General features: G+C 38.7%; 1 protein-coding gene across 23 annotated transcripts in view; it reads right to left on the bottom strand.

The window, feature by feature from the left end:
• Positions 1-19,409, bottom strand: part of MGA (MAX dimerization protein MGA) — a 169,515-nt gene that overhangs the window by 77,131 nt on the left and 72,975 nt on the right. For all 23 annotated transcript variants that reach the window (XM_004751158.3, XM_004751157.3, XM_045067700.1 and 20 more), the window contains exon 2: positions 12,540-13,670. In XM_004751158.3, the coding sequence (XP_004751215.1) occupies positions 12,540-13,603 (1,064 nt within the window). In that variant the 5' untranslated portion in view covers positions 13,604-13,670. The remainder of the gene's footprint in view (positions 1-12,539; positions 13,671-19,409) is intronic.

Here is a 19,409-nt window from a genome sequence, read left to right as displayed (position 1 = left end):
GAAAAATAACCGGAATAACTGAAAGCAGAGTCTCTGAGAGATACTTAAATACAACGTTCACAGCAACATTATCCACAACAGTCAAAAGGAAGAAGGTAGAAGGAACCCAAGTGTCCACCAACAGATGAATCGAAAAATAAAATGTCGTATATATACCCAATGGAATATTATTCAGTCACAAAAAGGAATCAAGCAATAGTACATGCTGCAACATGGATATACTCTAAAGACATTATGCTATGTGGTATAAGCCAGACAAATGATTTCATTTGTATGAGGTATCTAGAATAAGTAAAATACAGACAAAAAGTAGAACAGAAGTTACCAGGAGCAGAGACAAAGAGTTACCACTTAAAGGGTATAAATTATCTATTTAGGATGAAGAAAATGTCTAGAAATGGATAGTAGAGATGGTTACAAAAAACTGTAAAATGTACTTAATGCCCCTCAACTGTACACTTAAAAATGTTAAGTTAAAATGGTAAACTTCATGTTATGTATATTTTACCGCAACTTTTTTTTTTTTTTTAAAGATTTTATTTATTTATTTGACAGAGAGAGATCACAAATAGGCAGAGAGGCAGGCAGAGAGAGAGAGGAGGAAGCAGGCTCCCTGCTGAGCAGAGAGCCCGATGCGGGGCTCGATCCCAGGACCCTGAGATCATGACCTGAGCCGAAGGCAGCGGCTTAACCCACTGAGCCACCCAGGCGCCCCTACCGCAACTTTTAAAAAAACCACAAGAAGGGGCGCCCGGGTGGCTCAGTGGGTTAAAGCCTCTGCCTTCGGCTCTGGTCATGATCCCAGGGTCCTGGGATCGAGCCCCGCATCAGGCTCTCTGCTCGGCAGGGAGCCTGCTTCCTCCTTTTCTCTGCCTACTTCTCTGCCTACTTGTGATCTCTGTCTGATAAGTAAATAAAATCTTAAAAAAAAAAAACACACAAGGACGCCTGGGTGGCTCAGTCGGTTAAGCATCTGCCTTCGGCTCAGGTCATCATGCCAGAGTCCAGGGATCAAGTCCTACATCAGGCTCCCTGCTCAGCAGGGAGTCTGCTTCTCCCTCTGCCCTTCACCCTGAATGAGAGCTCATGCTCTCATTCACTCGCTCTCTCAAATAAATTAAAAAAAAAAAAAAAAAAAGTTTAAAATAAAAATAAAAACACACAATACTTTGCCACTATACAGTCACCAGAACAGCTAAAATTAAAAAGAATAAAGTTCTGGCAGGGATGTTGAGCAACCTCAATTCTTATTCACTGATGGTAGAAGAACAAGTTGATAAAACCATGTGAGAACTTACACTAAAGCTAAATATATGGGCACCTGGGTGGCTCAGTTGGTTAAGATCTGCCTTAGGCTCAGGTCATGATCCCAGACTCCTGGGATCAAGTCCCTCATCAGGCTCCCTGCTCAGTGAGGAGTCTGCTTCTCACTCTGCCACTCCCTCTGCTCATGTGTGCTCTCTTTTTCACAAAAATAAATAAAATCTTAAAAATAAATGTGTTAAAAAGATAAATTTGGTTGCACAATGCAGGAGAAACTAAAGAGAGAAAAATAACAGATAACTCAGGAATAAATTCATAGGAATCTGAACAAGAGGGATTTTAAGAATAAGGACACAATTCTTAAATACCACAGAAGAACCAATAAGATGTGGCAGAGCAGAACAATAGAGAGTAACAGTATCATCAAGGATGATTCCCACATTTTTAGCCTCAAAAGAAACTATGATGGTCTGATATAAATAAATTGAGCTGGAAAAGATCTAAAAATGGGGGGCACCTGGATGGCTCAGTCAGTTAAGCATCTGCCTTTAGCTCAGGTCATGATCCCAGGGTCCTGCAATCGAGCACCACATCCTGCTCCCTGCTCTGCAGGGAGTGTGCTTCTCCCTCTCCCCACTCTCTCTAGCTCTTGCGCTCTCTCTCTCTCTCAAATAAAATCTTTAAAAAAAAAAATCTAAAAACTGTGTCCTTTGGAAGTTACCACATAAGACAGAATTACAAGATGCACTAAAAGTAATGGTGTAAACAGAGTAAGAAGAATAATTTTTTAAAATACCCAACTTGAGGGCTGAAAAGATAATGTTCTAAAGAGCAAAGAAAGATAAGGATAGTATTATCTAAAGAGAAATGAAGAATTTTATTTGCCAAGTAATGTCAGAATACTGGTAATAAGGACATAAACAGGCTTTGATCAACCTGTTAAGTGCTTTACACATGACCTTCAAGAGGACAAGTACATAATATGACCAGGAAAGGCAGACTGCAGGGGATATTAAGAAAGAAGTAAGTGAAAAAAAAAAAAAAAGAAAGAAAGAAGTAAGCGATGTTAACTCAAGCAATGGGTGGAGATTAATCATTCAACAACACTGATTATAAATAAAAGAAGGGAAGGGGAGTAAATAATAATGGAAAAAAAGACAACTAAGAAAAAAATTGTCTTGTCTTTAAAAAAAAAAAAAAGAGGAGGAGGAGAAGGAAAGCAAAGCAAAAAAACAAACAAACAAAAAAAAGAAAATAAGAAACTAACTTCAGAAGGGTAAACTACTCTCCCCTAAAACTACACTGAAATGTATCATAACCTTAGACAGGAACATAACAAATTAAATGACAAGTTAAAGATTTACTGCTAATTACTCAAAGTAATGAAATATCAAATGAGTGTTCATAAATGGTATTTCTAATATTCCAGAAGTTTCATTTCATTGACATTATTCAGGTTTTGGTTAAACTATACAAATTCAAATATTTATTAACTACCTACAGAATATCACTCAAGGGCTGAGCAATCAGTACTAGGTAAAACAAGATCCTTACTCTCACAAAGCTTATAAGCTTGTAAGAAAAGCAGAATATATCCTAGCCAACCCAATAAGATGATAGCTGATGAATGCCATAAAAAACCTGAAAGACCAAAACAGAGAAATTCTACTAAAAATAAGATAATGGATTAAAAAAAATAAGTATGAAACTAGATCTGAAAGATGAGGGGGTACCAAAGGTAAAATAATATGCAGAAACACCTAAGGTATTAAGACCAAAGGGAGTGGATGCCTGAATGGCTCAGTGGGTTAAGTAAGTGTCCACCTTCAACTCAGATCATGATCCCAGAGTCCCAGGATCGAGCCCCACATTGGGCTCCTTGTTCAACAGGGAGCCTGCTTCTCTCTCTCCTGCTCCCCCTGCTTGTGCTCTCTATCAAATAAATAAATAAAATCTTAAAAAAAAAAAAAAAAAGCAAAAGGAATTAAGATTAAAGGAAAAGGGGTAAACTGAGGTGGCTAAAGTACAGCATACTCAGGAAAGTATGGTACAAGATTAAGTCCAAAGAGATAAGACAAGGAGCCTTTAAAGTATAGTAATAAGCCACTAAGGGGTTTTAAGAGAAGAATGACATAATCTAATTCACATTTTTCAAAGAACATTCAGTCTGCTAAGTAGAGCGTAGACTGCAGGGGAGAAAAAAGCAACTGGGAAACCAGTCAAGATGGTATGCAGTGGGAATGGGTGTTTTGGACCACCATGTTAGCAAAAGAGACAGTACAGAAATCAGTAGGCTCATACACTAAGGCTGGAGATATAAGTGGTTTTAAACTTTTGTTACTGAATTAGGCAATTATTCAAATTTTAAAACCTGTATACCCTTTGATCCAGGCAGTTCCATTCCTATGAACTGATCCTTGCATTTGGAAAAGTGTCCAAGAATATGTGCATGAGAAATTTCACTGCTACATTAATTGTCATGGCCAAACAACTGAAATAATCTCAAGGTCCATCAAGATGCCTGATTAAATTTATTTTATGGATACCAACAATGCCCTCTGAAAATGCCTAACACAGGATGTTCACTGTTGAGATTAAAAAAGGATTCTAGACTACAGAGCACTATTTTGCAAAACCACTTCATACATATTTAATTTGGTATTTGTAACTTAATCTTTTCTTTTTTATTAGGTCAGAGTGGTTCTTCTCTATAATAATGTCATTCTCACTTCTTGCATTCTGACGGGGGGGGGGGGGTTATAAACACCTTTGGCTCAGGCCATGATCCCAGGGTCCTACCTTTTCCTATTTCTTGGGGAAAAAAATACATGTACCAGTGATTCCAGGTATATACAAGATATACAGTGTGATTCCAGATATACACATGTGATTCCAGGTATAAACAAGGAATACACAGTGTTCAATTAGCCAATCAAATGTAAAAAAAAATAAATAAATAAATAAAATAAAAACTATGCCACACAGGGTGCCTGGGTGGCTCAGTGGGTTAAGCCGCTGCCTTCGGCTCGGGTCATGATCTCAGGGTCCTGGGATCGAGTCCCACATCGGGCTCTCTGCTCAGCGGGGAGCCTGCTTCCTCCTCTATCTCTCTCTGCCTGCCTCTCTGCCTACTTGTGATCTCTTTCTCTCTGTCAAATAAATAAATAAATAATCTTTAAAAAAATAAAACAAAAAACAAAAACTATGCCACACACGGAAAAGCTGAAGGATCTGTGAATGTTTAGGTTTAAATTATGTAGAAGGTAGTAGTATCATTAAGGCAAGAGTTATTTTGGTTGGGGCTTAGAAAAGTACTGAAAACAGAAGACGGTCAGTCATGTTTAGTTAATGCCTAAATAAAGGAGAACACAATTCTTGGTGGGATATAAAGAATTTTTTGTCCAATGTTTAAACGTCAGTCACATCAAAGAGGGTATTGGATTAATTCTGCCCTCTAAAACTACAATTACCTTAAAAAAAAAAAAAAAAAAGTGAAGTGAACTTATACAAGAGGGAGCACAAAGATAAAAAGATACAAATTTCGGGACGCCTGGGTGGCTCAGTTGGTTAAGCAGCTGCCTTCGGCTCAAGTCATGATCCCGGCATCCTGGGATCGAGTCCCACATCGGGCTCCTTGCTCCACGGGGAGCCTGCTTCTCCCTCTGACTCTGCCTGCCACTCTTGTCTGCCTGTGTTCGCTCTCACTCTCTCTCTCTGACTAAATAAATTAAAAAAAAAAAAAAAATCTTTAAAAAAAAAAAAGATACAAATTTCAACTTATGCAAAATAAGCATTGATCCAGTAATGAAATTAGCTGCCTCAAAAATATGTGAAACCACAGCAGATAAAGAAAAGACTATGTGTTGACAAGGATGTGGAAGTAATTGTTGGATTGTCGGTAGTAGTGTGAACTGATAAAATCATTTTGAAAAATTCTAGCATTACATATCTACTAACACTAAAATACAGCAATTCTATGCCCCAGCAATTCTACTTACAGATAATAACAAAGATTAATGCACCTGAAGTCTACCTGAAGTCATTTTCAAGAATACTCACAGTAGCTTTATTAGTAACAGTCAAAACTAGAAACAATCTAAATATCCATCAACAGAACAATGTTGGATTTGTGGAGGGAGGCAAAAATAATGTACAGATTTCCATTTTGAAAGACTAATAGCTAATATAAAAGAAAAGTAGATTTTTCTTTGGTTAGAGTTTATTTGTCAGGGAGAGAGGGGGGATTGAAGAGTGCACAGCAGGGAGAGCAGCAGGCCAAGGGAGAAGCAGGCTCCCTGCTGAGAAAGGAGCCCAACTCGGGACTCAATCCCAGGACCCTGGGATCAGGACCTGAGCCGAAGGCAGACACTTCACAGACTGTGCCACCCAGACTACCCAGAAAAGTTTTAAGATGAAAAAATGGGGGGGAACCTGGGTGGCTCAGTGGGTTAAGCCTATGCCTTCGGCTCAGGTCGTGATTGCAGAGTCCTGGGATCCAGCCCCGCACCGGGCTCTCTGCTCAGCAGGGAGCCTGCTTCCCCCTCTCTCTGCCTGCCTCTCAGCCTACTTGTGATCTTTCTCTGTCAAATAAAAAAATAAAATCTTTAAAAAAAAAAAAAAGACGAAAAAATTAGTTGGAGTTAGCAATTACAATGTATACCACAGGTAAAATTCCAGGAGTCAGGATGATTTAAAGGTGTGGAGCTAAGAAATCAAATCTAAGCTAGAGGGGCGCCTGGGTGGCTCAGTGAGTTAAAGCCTCAGACTTTGGCTCAGGTCATGATCCCAGGGTCCTGGGATGGAGCCCCACATCAGGCTCTCTGCTAAGCGGGGAGCCTGCTTCCCTTCCTCTCTCTGCCTGCCTCTCTGTCTACTTGTAATCTCTGTCAAATAAATAAATAAAAATATTTTTTAAAAAAAAACTAAGCTAGACATACTATTGGCTTTCAAAAGAATCAATACTGGGCACCTGGGTGGCTCAGTTCTTAAGCATATGCCTTCAGCTCAAATCATGATTCCAGGGTGCTGGGATCCAGCCCCACATCGGGCTCCCAGCATAGTGGGAAGCCTGCTTCTCCCTCTTCCACTGCCCCTGCCTGCGTTCCCTCTGTCAAATAAATAAAATCTTAAAATAAAAATAAAAGTAAATAATCAATATTACATGAAAACAGAAGACAAAATCAAGAATAAGACCGTAAGGGGCGCCTGGGTGGCTCAGTGGGTTAAAGCCTCTGCCTTCGGCTCGGGTTGTGGTCCCGGGGTTCTGGGATCGAGCCCCACGTCGGGCTCTCTGCTTGGCAGGGAGCCTGCTTCCTCCTCTCTCTCTGCCTGCCTCTCTGCCTACTTGTGATCTCTGTCTGTCAAATAAATAAATAAAATCTTTAAAAAAAAAAGATTAAGACCGTAAGAACAGAATACCTGGAAATACCATTATTTAATAAAAGGCTGAATACATTAGAAGGAACCAATGAAGACAGCTGGGAAATAAAAGGAAGTATCAGGAGTTAGGAGAACCAGGTAAATGGTATAATAAAGACCAAGAAATAAGTTTAAAATAGTAGGAGATGGTCAAAAAAACAGCATTATGTAACAAAGCCTAGAGAGTGGTCACTAAATTAAATAAAGAACACACTGAGGATATTAACTGAAACAAAATGGAATGATAGGATGTAATCTATTTCAGTGGATTAAGCACAGAAGAGACAAAGAATAAAATTTTAAAAATATATATGTATGATTAAAAAAAAAACTTAAAATCAACAAATAGTAGACTGGCAAGCTTTTTGTGTAGAGAGAAACATAGTAAATACTTAAGGCTTTGAAGGCCTCATATAGTCCCTTCTTACATATTCCTATATCCACACAAAACAGGCTGCAGGCCAGATAAGCCAACACCTGCCTAAAATAATCTGAGCTCCCAAACAAGCATTTGGAGACAAAGTTTGCATACAGCTGAACACTGTTTTCACAACTGAAAATAATGCTTTTTCTTGGAGCATGCACTTCAAGTTGTTATTTATTTTTTCCTTTCAGCAACAGATTATGAATCTGTAAATTGGAACCATTTTCTTGATCCATTAAGAGAAGAAGCTTGACCACGTACACTGAAAAACTACTGTCTATATAACAAATACACCTGACTTTTTCAGCTAACAAACTCCTTCTTACCCGGGCCTTCAAAGTAATTTTAAAAATAAATTCTCAGGGGCGCCTGTGTGGCTCAGTCACCTAAACATCCGCCATGATACTCTTGATTTCCACTCAGGTCATGATCCCAGGGTCCTGGAATCAAGATCCTCATATAAGGGACACCCCCACCCTCAGCAGGTAGTCTGCTTGAGGATTCTCTCCTTTTCCCTCTGTCCATCCCCTCACTCAGGCTCACAAGCACACACACACTCTCACAGTCTAAAATAAATCTTTTTAAAAAATAAACATAATAAAAATAAATTCTTCATTATAATGTGCACAAAAATACTGATAGTGAACTGTTCAAGAATTCTTTTTAATTGTGTTGGGTAATTAAGATGATTAGACTGTGGTTGGAAAACCAGTTATTATAGATGGCATTCACTAGTTACAACTATAAAAAAATACTATAGTGATAAGCAAATATTGAAAAGAGCACTCACTCTAAAAACCACATTTAGAAAAAGCAAAGCACGGGGAGCCTGGGTGGCTCAGGTCATGATCTCAGGGTCCTGGGACTGAGCCCCGCATCGGGCTCTCTGCTCAGCGGGGAGCCTGCTTCTCCCTCTCTCTCTGCCTGCTCGTGATCTCTCTCTCCGTCAAATAAATAAATAAAATCTTTAAAAAAAAAAAAAGAAAAGAAAAAGAAAAGCACTATTTTGTCCATAAAAAAGTCAAGGGGAACTCATAAGCATGGGGATTTCAAACCTGAAGAACAGTAATTGTTAATGGGAATATGAATTAAGTGAGAAAGAAAAGGAAAGTACTGGGCTGGGATTTAGACTACTAAAGACTACTGAGACAGACAGGTGAATACAGGGGGTCATGGCTTTAGTGCAGCAAAGACTAATAAGTAAAAACCAACTCAGGAACCAGTGCCAGCCAGGGTAGAAAAACCTGAATCAGAACCGACAAATTGCTAGAGGCTCAGTGTGAATAAGTCTATAAGTTAAAAACTCCAGTACAAAAAAGAACTCCCACACTTTTTATGAGCTTTATCCCCAGAAGCTAGACCAGGTTCTCACAGTAGATATCCCCTCACAGGAGGAGTACCGGGAGCGCAGGGGGAAGTAACAATGAGGACTCACCTCTAGAGAAAGTAGTTAACCAGGGCCTAATTGACCTGACCAAAAAAAAAAAATAGCCAAAAGCTCCTACTCTGAAAAGATCAATAAAATCAATAAGCCTCTAGAGGCAGCTGACTCAGTAGGTAAAACACGTGACTTCTGATCTTGGGGTTGTGGGTTTGAGTCTCACACTGGGTGCACAGATTACTTAAAAATAGTAACTTAAAAAAAAAAAAATCAGTAAGCCCCAAGCCAGGCTTTAAGAAAAAAAAAGAAGAAGAAGAAGAAGAGAGTATACAAATTAATCAAATACATAGGGATGCCTGGGTGGCTCAGTTGATCAAGCAGATGACTCTTGGTTTGGACTCAGGTCATGATCTCAGGGTTCTAATAGAGAGACCCGCATCAGGCTTCTCTGCTCAGCAGGGAGCCTGTTTCCCCCCAACTCTCTCTATGCCTGCTGCTCTGCCTACTTGTGATCTCTCACTGTCAAATAAATAAATAAAATCTTTTTTTTTTTTTAAAAACACACAATACTATGTATTACCCAAAAAAATTAAATGCCTAAGTAAAAATCTAACAATATGTACAAGATTGGGCACCTGGCTGGCTTAGTCAGTAGAGCATACAACTCTTGATCTTGGGGCCATGTGTTCAGGCACCACACTGCGAACGGAGTTCAAAAGAAATAAAAAACAGCCCCCCGCCCCACACACAAATACAAGATCTACATGAGGCAAGTGATAACACTCAGATAAAAGAAATTGAAGAGCTAAACAGATAAAATATCTGATTGATACACACACACACACACACACACACACACACACACCCTGGAGTATTACTCAGCCATAAAAAAGAACAAAATCTTGCCATTTACAATGACATATATGGAACTAAGAATTAAGCTAAGTGAAATAAATCAGTCGGAGAAAGACAAATACCATATGATTTCATTCATAGGTGAAATTTAAGAAACAAAACTGATGAACACAGGGAAGAGAAGGAAAGATAAAATGAGATAAAAACAGAAGGAGACAAATCATAAGAAACAACTACAGGAAACACACTGAGGGTTGCTGGACGAGATGTGAGTGGGGGATAGGGTAACTGGGTGATGGGTATTAAGGAGGACACTTGATATAATGAGAACTGAATGTTATATGCAACTGATGAGTCACTAGATTCTACTCTGAAAATAATACACCATATTAACTAACTTGAATTTGAGTAAAACCAAAAAAATAAATAAAAAATTAAACAGAAAGAGATTCCACGTTCACAGATGCACACAATCAATATAGTCAAGCTGGCAGTTCTTCCCAAGTTGATCTAAAGGTTCAATGCAACCACAACTAAAATCCCAGCAAGTTATTTGTGGATACGGATAAACTGATTCTGACTCTAACGTCATATGAAGAAGGTAAAGACCCAGAATAGCCAATACCCAACACAATATTAAAGGAGGAAGGAAGGGCGCCTGGGTGGCTCAGTCAGTTAAGCGTCTTCCTTGGCTAAGGTCATAATCCCAGGGTCCTGGGACCCAGTCCCACATGGGGTTCCCTGCTCAGCAGGAAGCCTGCTTCTCCCTCTCTGTCTGCCTCTCTGCCTAATTGTGCTCTCTCTATATATAGCTCTCTGTCAAATAAATAAATAAAAATCTTAAAAAAAAAAAAAAAAAGAGGGAGGAGTACAAAGTTGGAGGAGGGCTGATACTCCCCAACTCCAAGCTTATTATAAAGAAACCAACACAGTGTGGTATTTGTGAAAGAAAAAACAAATAGGTCAGTGTAACAGACCAGAGAGGCCAGAAATAGCCCCCCCATAAATACAGTCACCTGATCTTTGATCAAGGAGCAAAAGACAATACACTAGAGCAAAGATCATCTTCTCAACAACTGGTACTGGAATGGCAGGACATCCACATGCAAAAAACTAAATCGAGACACACCCCTTCCACCCTTCACCAAAAAAAAAAAAAAAAAAAAAAAAAGGATCAAAATGGGTAATAAACTGAAATGTGATACACTAGACCATAAGAGTCCTAGAAGAGAGCACAGGAGGAAGCCTACATGTTCTAAGTATGGACTTTTTTAAATACAGCACCAAAGGCAAGATCCATGAAAGAAATAACTCACAGGCTGAACTTCATAAAAATAAACTGCTCTGTGAAAGACAGTATCAAGAGAACGAGAAGAGAAGCCACAGACTGGGAGAAAATACCTGCAAGAGCCATATCTGATAAAGGACTGCTGTTCCAAAATACTAAAAAAAAAAAAACTTCTTAAAACTTAAGAAAAAGTATAATTTAAAAATGGACCACGGGGGTACCTGAGTGACTCAGTTAAGCAGCCAACTCTTGATTTCAGCTCACCTCATGATCTCAAGGTTGTGTAATCAAGCTCCACATCCAGCTCTGGACTCTGAGCTAAGAGCAGAGCCTGCTTGAGCGTTTCTCTCTCCCTCTCCTCCTGTCCCTCCCCTAACTTATGTGCTAAGTAAATAAAACCTCAACCGAAAAAAAAGGAAAAATAAAAAAGGACTACGGACCTTAACAGACACCTCACCAAAGAAAACATACAGACAGCAATTAAGTGTATGAAAAGAGGCTCCACATTGCCTGCCATCAGGGAATTACAAATTATTTTAAAATAACAAGATACTACTATACACCTATCAGAATTGCCCAAATCCAGAAAACTGACAACATCAAATGCTGAGAAGGAGGCAGAACAACAAGTCTCATTCACTACTGCTTGGAATGCAAAACAGCACAGCCACTTTAAAAGACAATTTGGAAATTTTTTACCAATCTAACATACTCCTACCATACGATTTAGCAATCACGCTCCTTGGTACTTACTCAACCTGAAAAACTGACATGAATGTTTATGGGAGCTTTATTAATAATTGCCAAAACTTGGAAGCAACCAAGATGCCCTTTAGTAGGTGAATGGATAAACAAACTGGTACATTGGGACAATGGAGTACTACTTAGCACTAAAAAGAAATGTGCTACCAGATCATGAGAAGATAGGAAGGAAACTTGAATACATATTACTAAGAGAAGAAATCAATGTGAAAAGGTTACATACAGTATGATTCCAACTATATGACAGTCTGGACAAGGCAAAGCTTGAGAGACAATAAAAAGATCAGAAGCTGCCAGAGGTTGGGAGGGAAGGGAAGGATTAACAGAGCAGAGGATTTTTCGGCAATAAAAATACTATGTGATATTAAAATGACACATACAGATCATTACTTGCCCAAATTCATAGACTATTAAAGCACTAAAAATGAACCCTAATGTAATCTATGGACTTTGGATTATTATGATGTATCAATGGTTTATAAACTGGAACAAATATATTACTTTTGTGGGGGGTGCTAATAGTGGGGGATGCATGTGTGTCAGTAGAGGATATGTGGGAAATCTCTACACCTTCCTCTCAATTTTGCTGTGAACCTAAAACTGCTCTAAAAAATTTAAGTCTTCAATTAAAAAATAGTAAGTAATGAAAGTTCAAATAAAAAAACAACAGCACATGATGCGGTTTTAACATATAAGGCTTTTCAGCTTATTTGTAGTAAACTTGTGGATAGTAGCTGTCCACAGAGCATTAAATTCTGAAATAGATAAAAGTAAGTTTACTTTGAATCCCTTCTGTGCCTCAATTGTTTCAGTTAGGATCTGAAGTATTTTCCTTTCCCTCCCCCAATTAATGAAGAGTTCTCTCTATATATATTACCAAGGAACAGTCATGAACTATCAACAAAATCCTAAAAACTCTGTATCTAAATGAGCAAAAGGTCCCCATTCTGAAAAACCATCTAATTTGCCTATAATTCTAAATCCTAAAGCCAACTCATATTCATTACAAAAAAATGAACTGTCACTTCACAAAATGTAAAAGCAATTGTGGTATATTTGATACTGGCTTAAGTCAGTAATCCACAGAATCGATGTATTAAATCCAAATTTTTCCTTTTATCTCTAAGAACAGAAAGGCTATTACCTACCTTTCAGAAACTTCTTGTTTCAGTTGAGGAACTTCACCAAGGGCTGAATCAATATCCATGAAACCAAGAAAGTCCCGTTTTATACTAAGAGAAGGCTTCTCCAAACACTTGCCTGACGTTTCATGACCCCTCGATAAAGAATCTGAATCAGTTAGCTGTATCTCTGACCCCTCACCTTCTGTAAGATGGACACGCTGACCAGGAGAACCGGGAACACTATTACCTTCCTGGTCAGAGCTGTTCTTTTGCTTTCCATCTCTCTGGGGTTTACTATTCAGCCCATCATCCCGAAAGCCTTTAGCAAATGGATTGTAATCTATTTTCAGCTGGGTAATCTGAATGTTCTGGTAAGCTGTTACTGCAAAGAATTCCGTCTGTGGAAAGGTAAAAGTGTGGACACCAGGGCCATTTAACTGTATCACTTCAGTAGCCTTTTCTGCAGGCACCAAATGAAGCCTCGGCAGGTACCGATGCATAGAGTGCAAGATGATATGCCCTTCTTGGTCTAACGTATTGTTGGTAAGTTTGAGTTTATAGAAAGATACTGGTTGATGCATCCAATAATGACCTGTGGAAGGAGATTCTGGATGAATAAAAACCCTCCCCAAAACATGGGGCTCAGCCTTCCCACTTGGTTCCCACCAGCGACCATTCCACTTATAACGATGGTTATCCACAGGAGATATATCCATGACAAGGATATACTTCATATTTGAATCTAAACCTGTTATCCAGTAACGACAGTATGGAAACATGCGTCTTCCCTGCTTGGTCAGAATCATCTCTGTGCTTCGATGATAGAATTCATTCCACATACTATTGTTATCCAGAGTGACAGTGATTCCTCCCACAGTACAATCAGCTGGAAGACAAATCCTCCCTTTAGATTTTCCTGGTGATGACACACTGCTAGCCAAAGCACAGGCATCCCGATTAGTAACCAAAATTCCTTGATCAGTTTTGCCATTTCCTGGCTGTTTTAGGATGACAAAAAAGGTAGGTGCTGCTCCTGCCACTGTTCCACCATCTTGATTAGCCAATATAATCTGCTGTTTCTCCTCCATGATTCCAGTGGGAAACTCAGTCGTATGATAACTGTAGTCACCACATAGTCACAGTGGACTTCCCAGCCTGCAACAAAAAACAAACAAAACCCTTTTCAATCAAGAGAACGTCTGTTTTGTTATAAATACAAGAATAATCATGTTATCCCCAAAATATATTCCTCAACTCTTTGAAGACTTTGCTTCTACCTTTCTCTCACCACTGTAAGGATATTCAGTCCAGAATATTTAATATTTAAAAATTCATTTTAGGGGCACCTGGGTGACTCAGTCAGTTAAGCAGTCAACTCTTGATTTCAGCTCAGGTCATGATCTCAGGGTTGTGAGTGAGATTGAGCCCTACGTCAGACTGCTTGGGATTCTCTCTCCCTCTACCCCTCCCTCTGCCCCTTCCCCTGAAATCTCTCAGAAAGAAAACAAAAGGGGAGTAGAGGAGGGGAGAGGAAAAAAAAAGGAGAGGAGAGGAAGAAACAAAAGAAAGATCTCATTTTAATCTAATTACAATTGACCCCTGAGCAACTCAGGGGTTATTAGGACCTTGACTTCCCCCTCACTGCACATACAGGTGAAAATCCATATGTAACTTCTGACTCCTCAAAAACTTAAATACTGACAGTCTACTGCTGATGGAAGGCTTACCATAATATAAACAGTTGATTAATATATTTTGTATGCTATATATATTATATACTGTACTCCTACAGTAGAGTAAAATTAGGAAAATCCTAAAAAAGAAAACATATTTGCAGTCCTGTACTGTATCAAATAATAGATAAAACAGGGGTGCCTGAGTGGCTCAGTGGGTTAAAGCCTCTGCTTTCGGCTCAGGTCATGATCCCAGGGTCCTGGGATAGAGCCCCGCATCGGGCTCTCTGCTCGGCAGGGAGCCTGCTTCCCTTCCTCTCTCTCTGCCTGCCTCTGCCTACTTGTGATCTCTCTCTGCCAAATAAATAAAATCTTAAAAAAAAAAAATAGATAAAACATAGGAAAATCAAACACCTATAAAAATGTACATAATGTCAGAATAAGAGAAATGCAAATGAAAACCATCTTGACACTGTCTTTTACCCTATCACACCAACAAAAATCAAAATTTGGTAGAGGTGTTGGAAAGGCTGCAAATCAACCTCCTCATCTAACAAGATGCTGAGACTATAAAACAAAAGAATCTCTATGATAGAGGGCAACATGAAAATATAAGAAGTACAAATGCATATAACCTATGAAACATCAGTTCTTCTAAGGCCTTACCTTTTTTTTTTTTTTTAAGATTTTATTTATTTATTTGACAGACAGAGATCACAAGTAGGCAGAGAGGCAGGCAGAGAGAGAGGGGAAAGCAGGCTCCCCACCGAGCAGAGAGCCAGATGTGGGGCTCGATCCCAGGACCCCGGGATCACGACCTGAGCCAAAGGCTTAACCCACTGAGCCACCCAGGCGCCCCTCTAAGGCCTCACCTTAAGTATGCACGTGCACACACAGACACACATCCATAAGTGATGCATACAAGATCCTTCCCTGTATTTCTCTGTATAACAGCAAAGGACTTTGGGGGTATGGGAGAATCCATCAAGAAAGATTAAATGGTTAAATAAATTGTGCTACATCTAAAGAATGGAATGAATACTCTGCAGCTAAAATGGTAATGTATAAATATTAGGGACTCCTATTTTACAAGATATGTTAAGGGCAAAATGTTCCACAGAGTGGTAGATTATACTACACTTCTTTATAAAGCTAAAAACAAAAAGCCAAAGAAAAAACAAATAGGTATGTATTTGCCTGACATATACAAACTATTTGTAAGGAAACAAAAGGAACTAGCATTGCTGGCTGTAACAAGGAAAAACTGGGAGGATGGGAAAGCATGTTCTAAAATTTTCCCTTGTGAACATACAACCTATTCAAAAAGTGTTAAAATTGGTTAATTTTTTTAAAGTTCAAATGAAAAATCCCACAAATATTGTATGATTTTGTATCATTTATATGTAATGTCCAAAATAAATAAATCTGTAGAGACAGAAGTAGATTAGTGGTTGCCACGGGAAGGAGAGAGGGATAACTGAGACAACAGCTAAAGGGTATGGATGGGGTTTCTTTGGGAGTGACAGAAATGTTCAGGAACTAAAAAAGTGAAGTGTACTCTTTAAAATAGTACATTTTATGTTATGTGATTTATATCTCAATAAAAAGTTATAAAGAAATCTCAGGGGGTATACCTGGGTGGCTCAATGGGTTAAGCCTCTGCCTTCAACTCAGGTCATGATCTCAGGGTCTTGGGATCTAGCCCCACACAGGCTCTCTGCTCAGCAGGGAGCCTGATTCCACACACATACACACACACCCGCCTGCCTTTCTGCTTACTTGTGATCTCTGTCAAATAAATAAAAAAAAAGAAAAGAAAGAAATCTCACGTTGTTATATTCAACTGATGTTGTTAAATTACCTAAATATTCTACAAATATAAAGTTATCTCCAATTAGCTTTTACACAAAAAGGAAGATGCTACATCACTACTCCTGATCAAGTGGGTCAGTAATTTTGATTAATCAAATCCATCTTTTATTGGTTCTCCTAATTTTAATTAAAAAGTCTAATTTTATCTTTCATCAGAGCTACTGACAAGCAGCAAAAATCATATGAGCTGAACTTTACCTCTTTTTAGAGAACTGACCAAATGAACAAAAAAAATCTCTGGAACTTAAAATATTCACAATTAGCCTGAGGATAATAGATATTTTAAAAGTCAAGACTTCAAAAAAAGGTTGGCTACTGTTTCCTATTATAGCTAGACATAAAAAAAGAAACCTACTTCCTTACACTAAAACACTAATACCCAGGAAAGATTAAAAAATATATGTGTCTTCTCCAATTTGGATCTTACTCTTAAGAGATAGAATTTAGGGTGATTCTTTCCAAAGGCTGCTTTAGGCTTTAGACTATTAAGCTTATTGTTTCCTAAAACTAACAAGTTTAGGCAACACCTATCAGAGATTGATAAGGCAAAATTTGAACAGCCTTAGAAATCAAAATTAAGGGGCACCTGGGTGGCTCAGTCAGTTAAGTGTCTGCCCTCTGCTCAGGGCATGATTTCAGGGTACTGGGGATCAAGCCCCACATGGGGCTCTCTGCTTGGCAGTAAGCCTGCTTCAGCCTCTCCCTCTGCCTGCCTCTCCCCCTGCTTGTGCTCTCTCCCTTGTTTGCTCTCTCTCTCAAATAAGCATATAAGATCTTTTTTAAAAAATCAAAATCAAGGTGACTATAAAAATAGTAAAGCTTAGACAGTTCACAAATACCTCTACAATGGCATATAACTCAAACAATGCAAAATCCTGTACTCAGTTCATAAAGTTTAAAGTTTTTCTCATAAACCACCAAAAATTTTTGCAAACAATTATGTAAAACATTCTTTTTAAGTACATTTAAATATAACTAAGGTGGCAAAGAACTAACAAAAAAAATGCAGCTATTCCAAACCTATGAATATATTAAAGGGTTCAAAATTTCTTAAACATTATCTTCTATAATAGTAAAATCTTAGGTTTCAGATTACAGGTAAAACTAGAGCAAAGAGGTTTTGGGGTTTTTTGTTTTGTTTGTTTTAAAGATTTTATTTATTTATTTATTTGAGAAAGAATGAGTGAGAGGGGCGTCTGGGTGGCTCAGTGGGTTAAGCCGCTGCCTTCGGCTCAGGTCATGATCTCAGGGTCCTGGGATCGAGTCCCGAATCGGGCTCTCTGCTCAGCAGGGAGCCTGCTTCCTCCTCTCTCTCTCTCTCTCTCTGCCTGCCTCTCTGCCTACTTGTGATTTCTGTCAAATAAATAAATAAAATCTAAAAAAAAAAAAAAAAGAATGAGTGAGAGAGAACATGAGAGAGAAGAAGGTCAGAGGGAGAAGGAGACTCCCCAAGAAGCTGGGAGCCCGATGCGGGACTCTATCCTGGAAGTCCAGGATCATGACCTGAGCCAAAGTCAGTTGCTCAACCAACTGAGCCACCAAGGCGCCCTAGAGCAAAGAAGTTTTAACTAATACTTTAAAAAGCACTCTTAAGGGGAACCTGAGTGGCTCAGTCCACTAAGCGTTTGACTCTGGATTTCGGCTCAGGTCAGGATCTCAGGTTTTTGAGATGGACCCCAACAGGCTCTGTGCTGGGCATGGAGCATGCCTAAGATTCTCCCCCACCTCTCTGCACAACCCCCATCAAAAATAAAAAGCACTCTTAATAATCTATGAAATATCAAAGATTCAACTGACAGAAATCCCACTTAGTGCTACAGAATACACTGAGTAAATTTTATGCTAACTTCATACACATACATTTCAATTATTCTTTTTGCCTAAATAAAGAAATTAAGTGCAGAAGAGTCAGCCTGCTATTTGAACTCTGCACAGGTAACAAATATAAAAACAATGTAAAAATGTGTATGAAGACAGGAAATAAAGCTTTCAGACTTATGATCTGTGTAAGGCATTTATTTAAAAAAAAAAAAAAAATAAAACTCCAAACTATTCCAAGTTGATGAAAATGCATAAAACCAAAAACCTAACTTATGACCAAAACAATCTCTACTTCTTGAACCTATACTGCTACTAGTATAGAAACAAGAAATTGAATTCTTATTCCATGCCAATCTTTAAGCAGAGTCCACTATAAGCAGGCCTACATTTCTGGGATCTATACAGGATCTTAGAATAAGAGGATAGTCAATTCAGTATATTCAGCTACTTCAGACACACAAGTAACTAAGGCTTTAACCGACTGCAAAAATCAAATGTACTTAAGGAAGGGTTAAGTTACTCATGAAGAAATAAATCTATTCCCAGCAAGATTCTAAAAATATCTTATATTTGGCTCTCTAAAAGCTTTAGGGAAGACCACAGTTGGGGTACACTTACAGCTTAACATTTGAAAAGTCTCACTTCAGCTTTTCAGTATCAAGCATTGATCTATATAACCACAGTAATGAGCCACGAAGTTTAGTAGTGGATGATAAACAACATTCCAAAAAAGTCCCATCAGAACACACACACACACACACACACACACACAGGCTTTGAATGTTTTCAGATAATGTGACAAGCGCCATAAATCACTACAATTTCAGAGTCCCTATTCTAAATGTCTTTTCACCAATGACCTCTTTAGGAAATGTTTAACTACTAAAGCCATGACCCTCACACAACTTACAAAATACACCAGTTAGTTTACTAGGTAGTTACCTAATTCAATGATTCATGTACTGCCTGCCTCCCACATTTCCCCGTCCAAAAAAGCACCCAATCAAAATAACATTACTTTAAAAACACAGAAATGCTGGTCAACCTATTCTGAATGTTCCCAAAGTTGATTAAAAAAAAAAGGGGGGGGGGAGCCTGCGTGGCTCAGTGAGTTAAGCCTCTACCTTCTTCTCAGGTCATCATCTCAGGGTCCTGAGCTCCCTGCTCCCTCAGCAGGGAGCCTGCTTCCCCTTCTCTCTGCCTGCCTCTCTGCCTATTTGTGATCTCTGTCAAATAAATAAATAGAATCCTTTAAAAAAAAAAAAAAGGGCAACCTTTCGTAAAAACAAATGTATTACTGTATGGCAGGCACCAAGATATAAGTTTGCTCCTTAATAAAATCACTACAAAAAATAAAAATAAACACTCACTACAAAAATATGATTTAAGTTAAACTAAGTTTCTGAAACACAAAATTTAAGAGAATGAGTTCATCAGAATGTCGGTATTTACCAATATACAATGGGCCCAGAAATTCAGAAAATCTTAAAACAGAACCTGGGAGGCATTAGGGTGGCCTAGCTGTTAT

This window comes from Mustela putorius, unplaced genomic scaffold (assembly GCF_011764305.1).
Source record: "Mustela putorius furo isolate JIRA1106 unplaced genomic scaffold, ASM1176430v1.1 tig00003898_pilon_pilon_pilon, whole genome shotgun sequence".
Lineage (NCBI taxonomy): Eukaryota > Metazoa > Chordata > Mammalia > Carnivora > Mustelidae > Mustela > Mustela putorius.
Note: the sequence above shows the minus strand (reverse complement) of the source record. Positions and strands in the feature narration are given on the sequence as shown.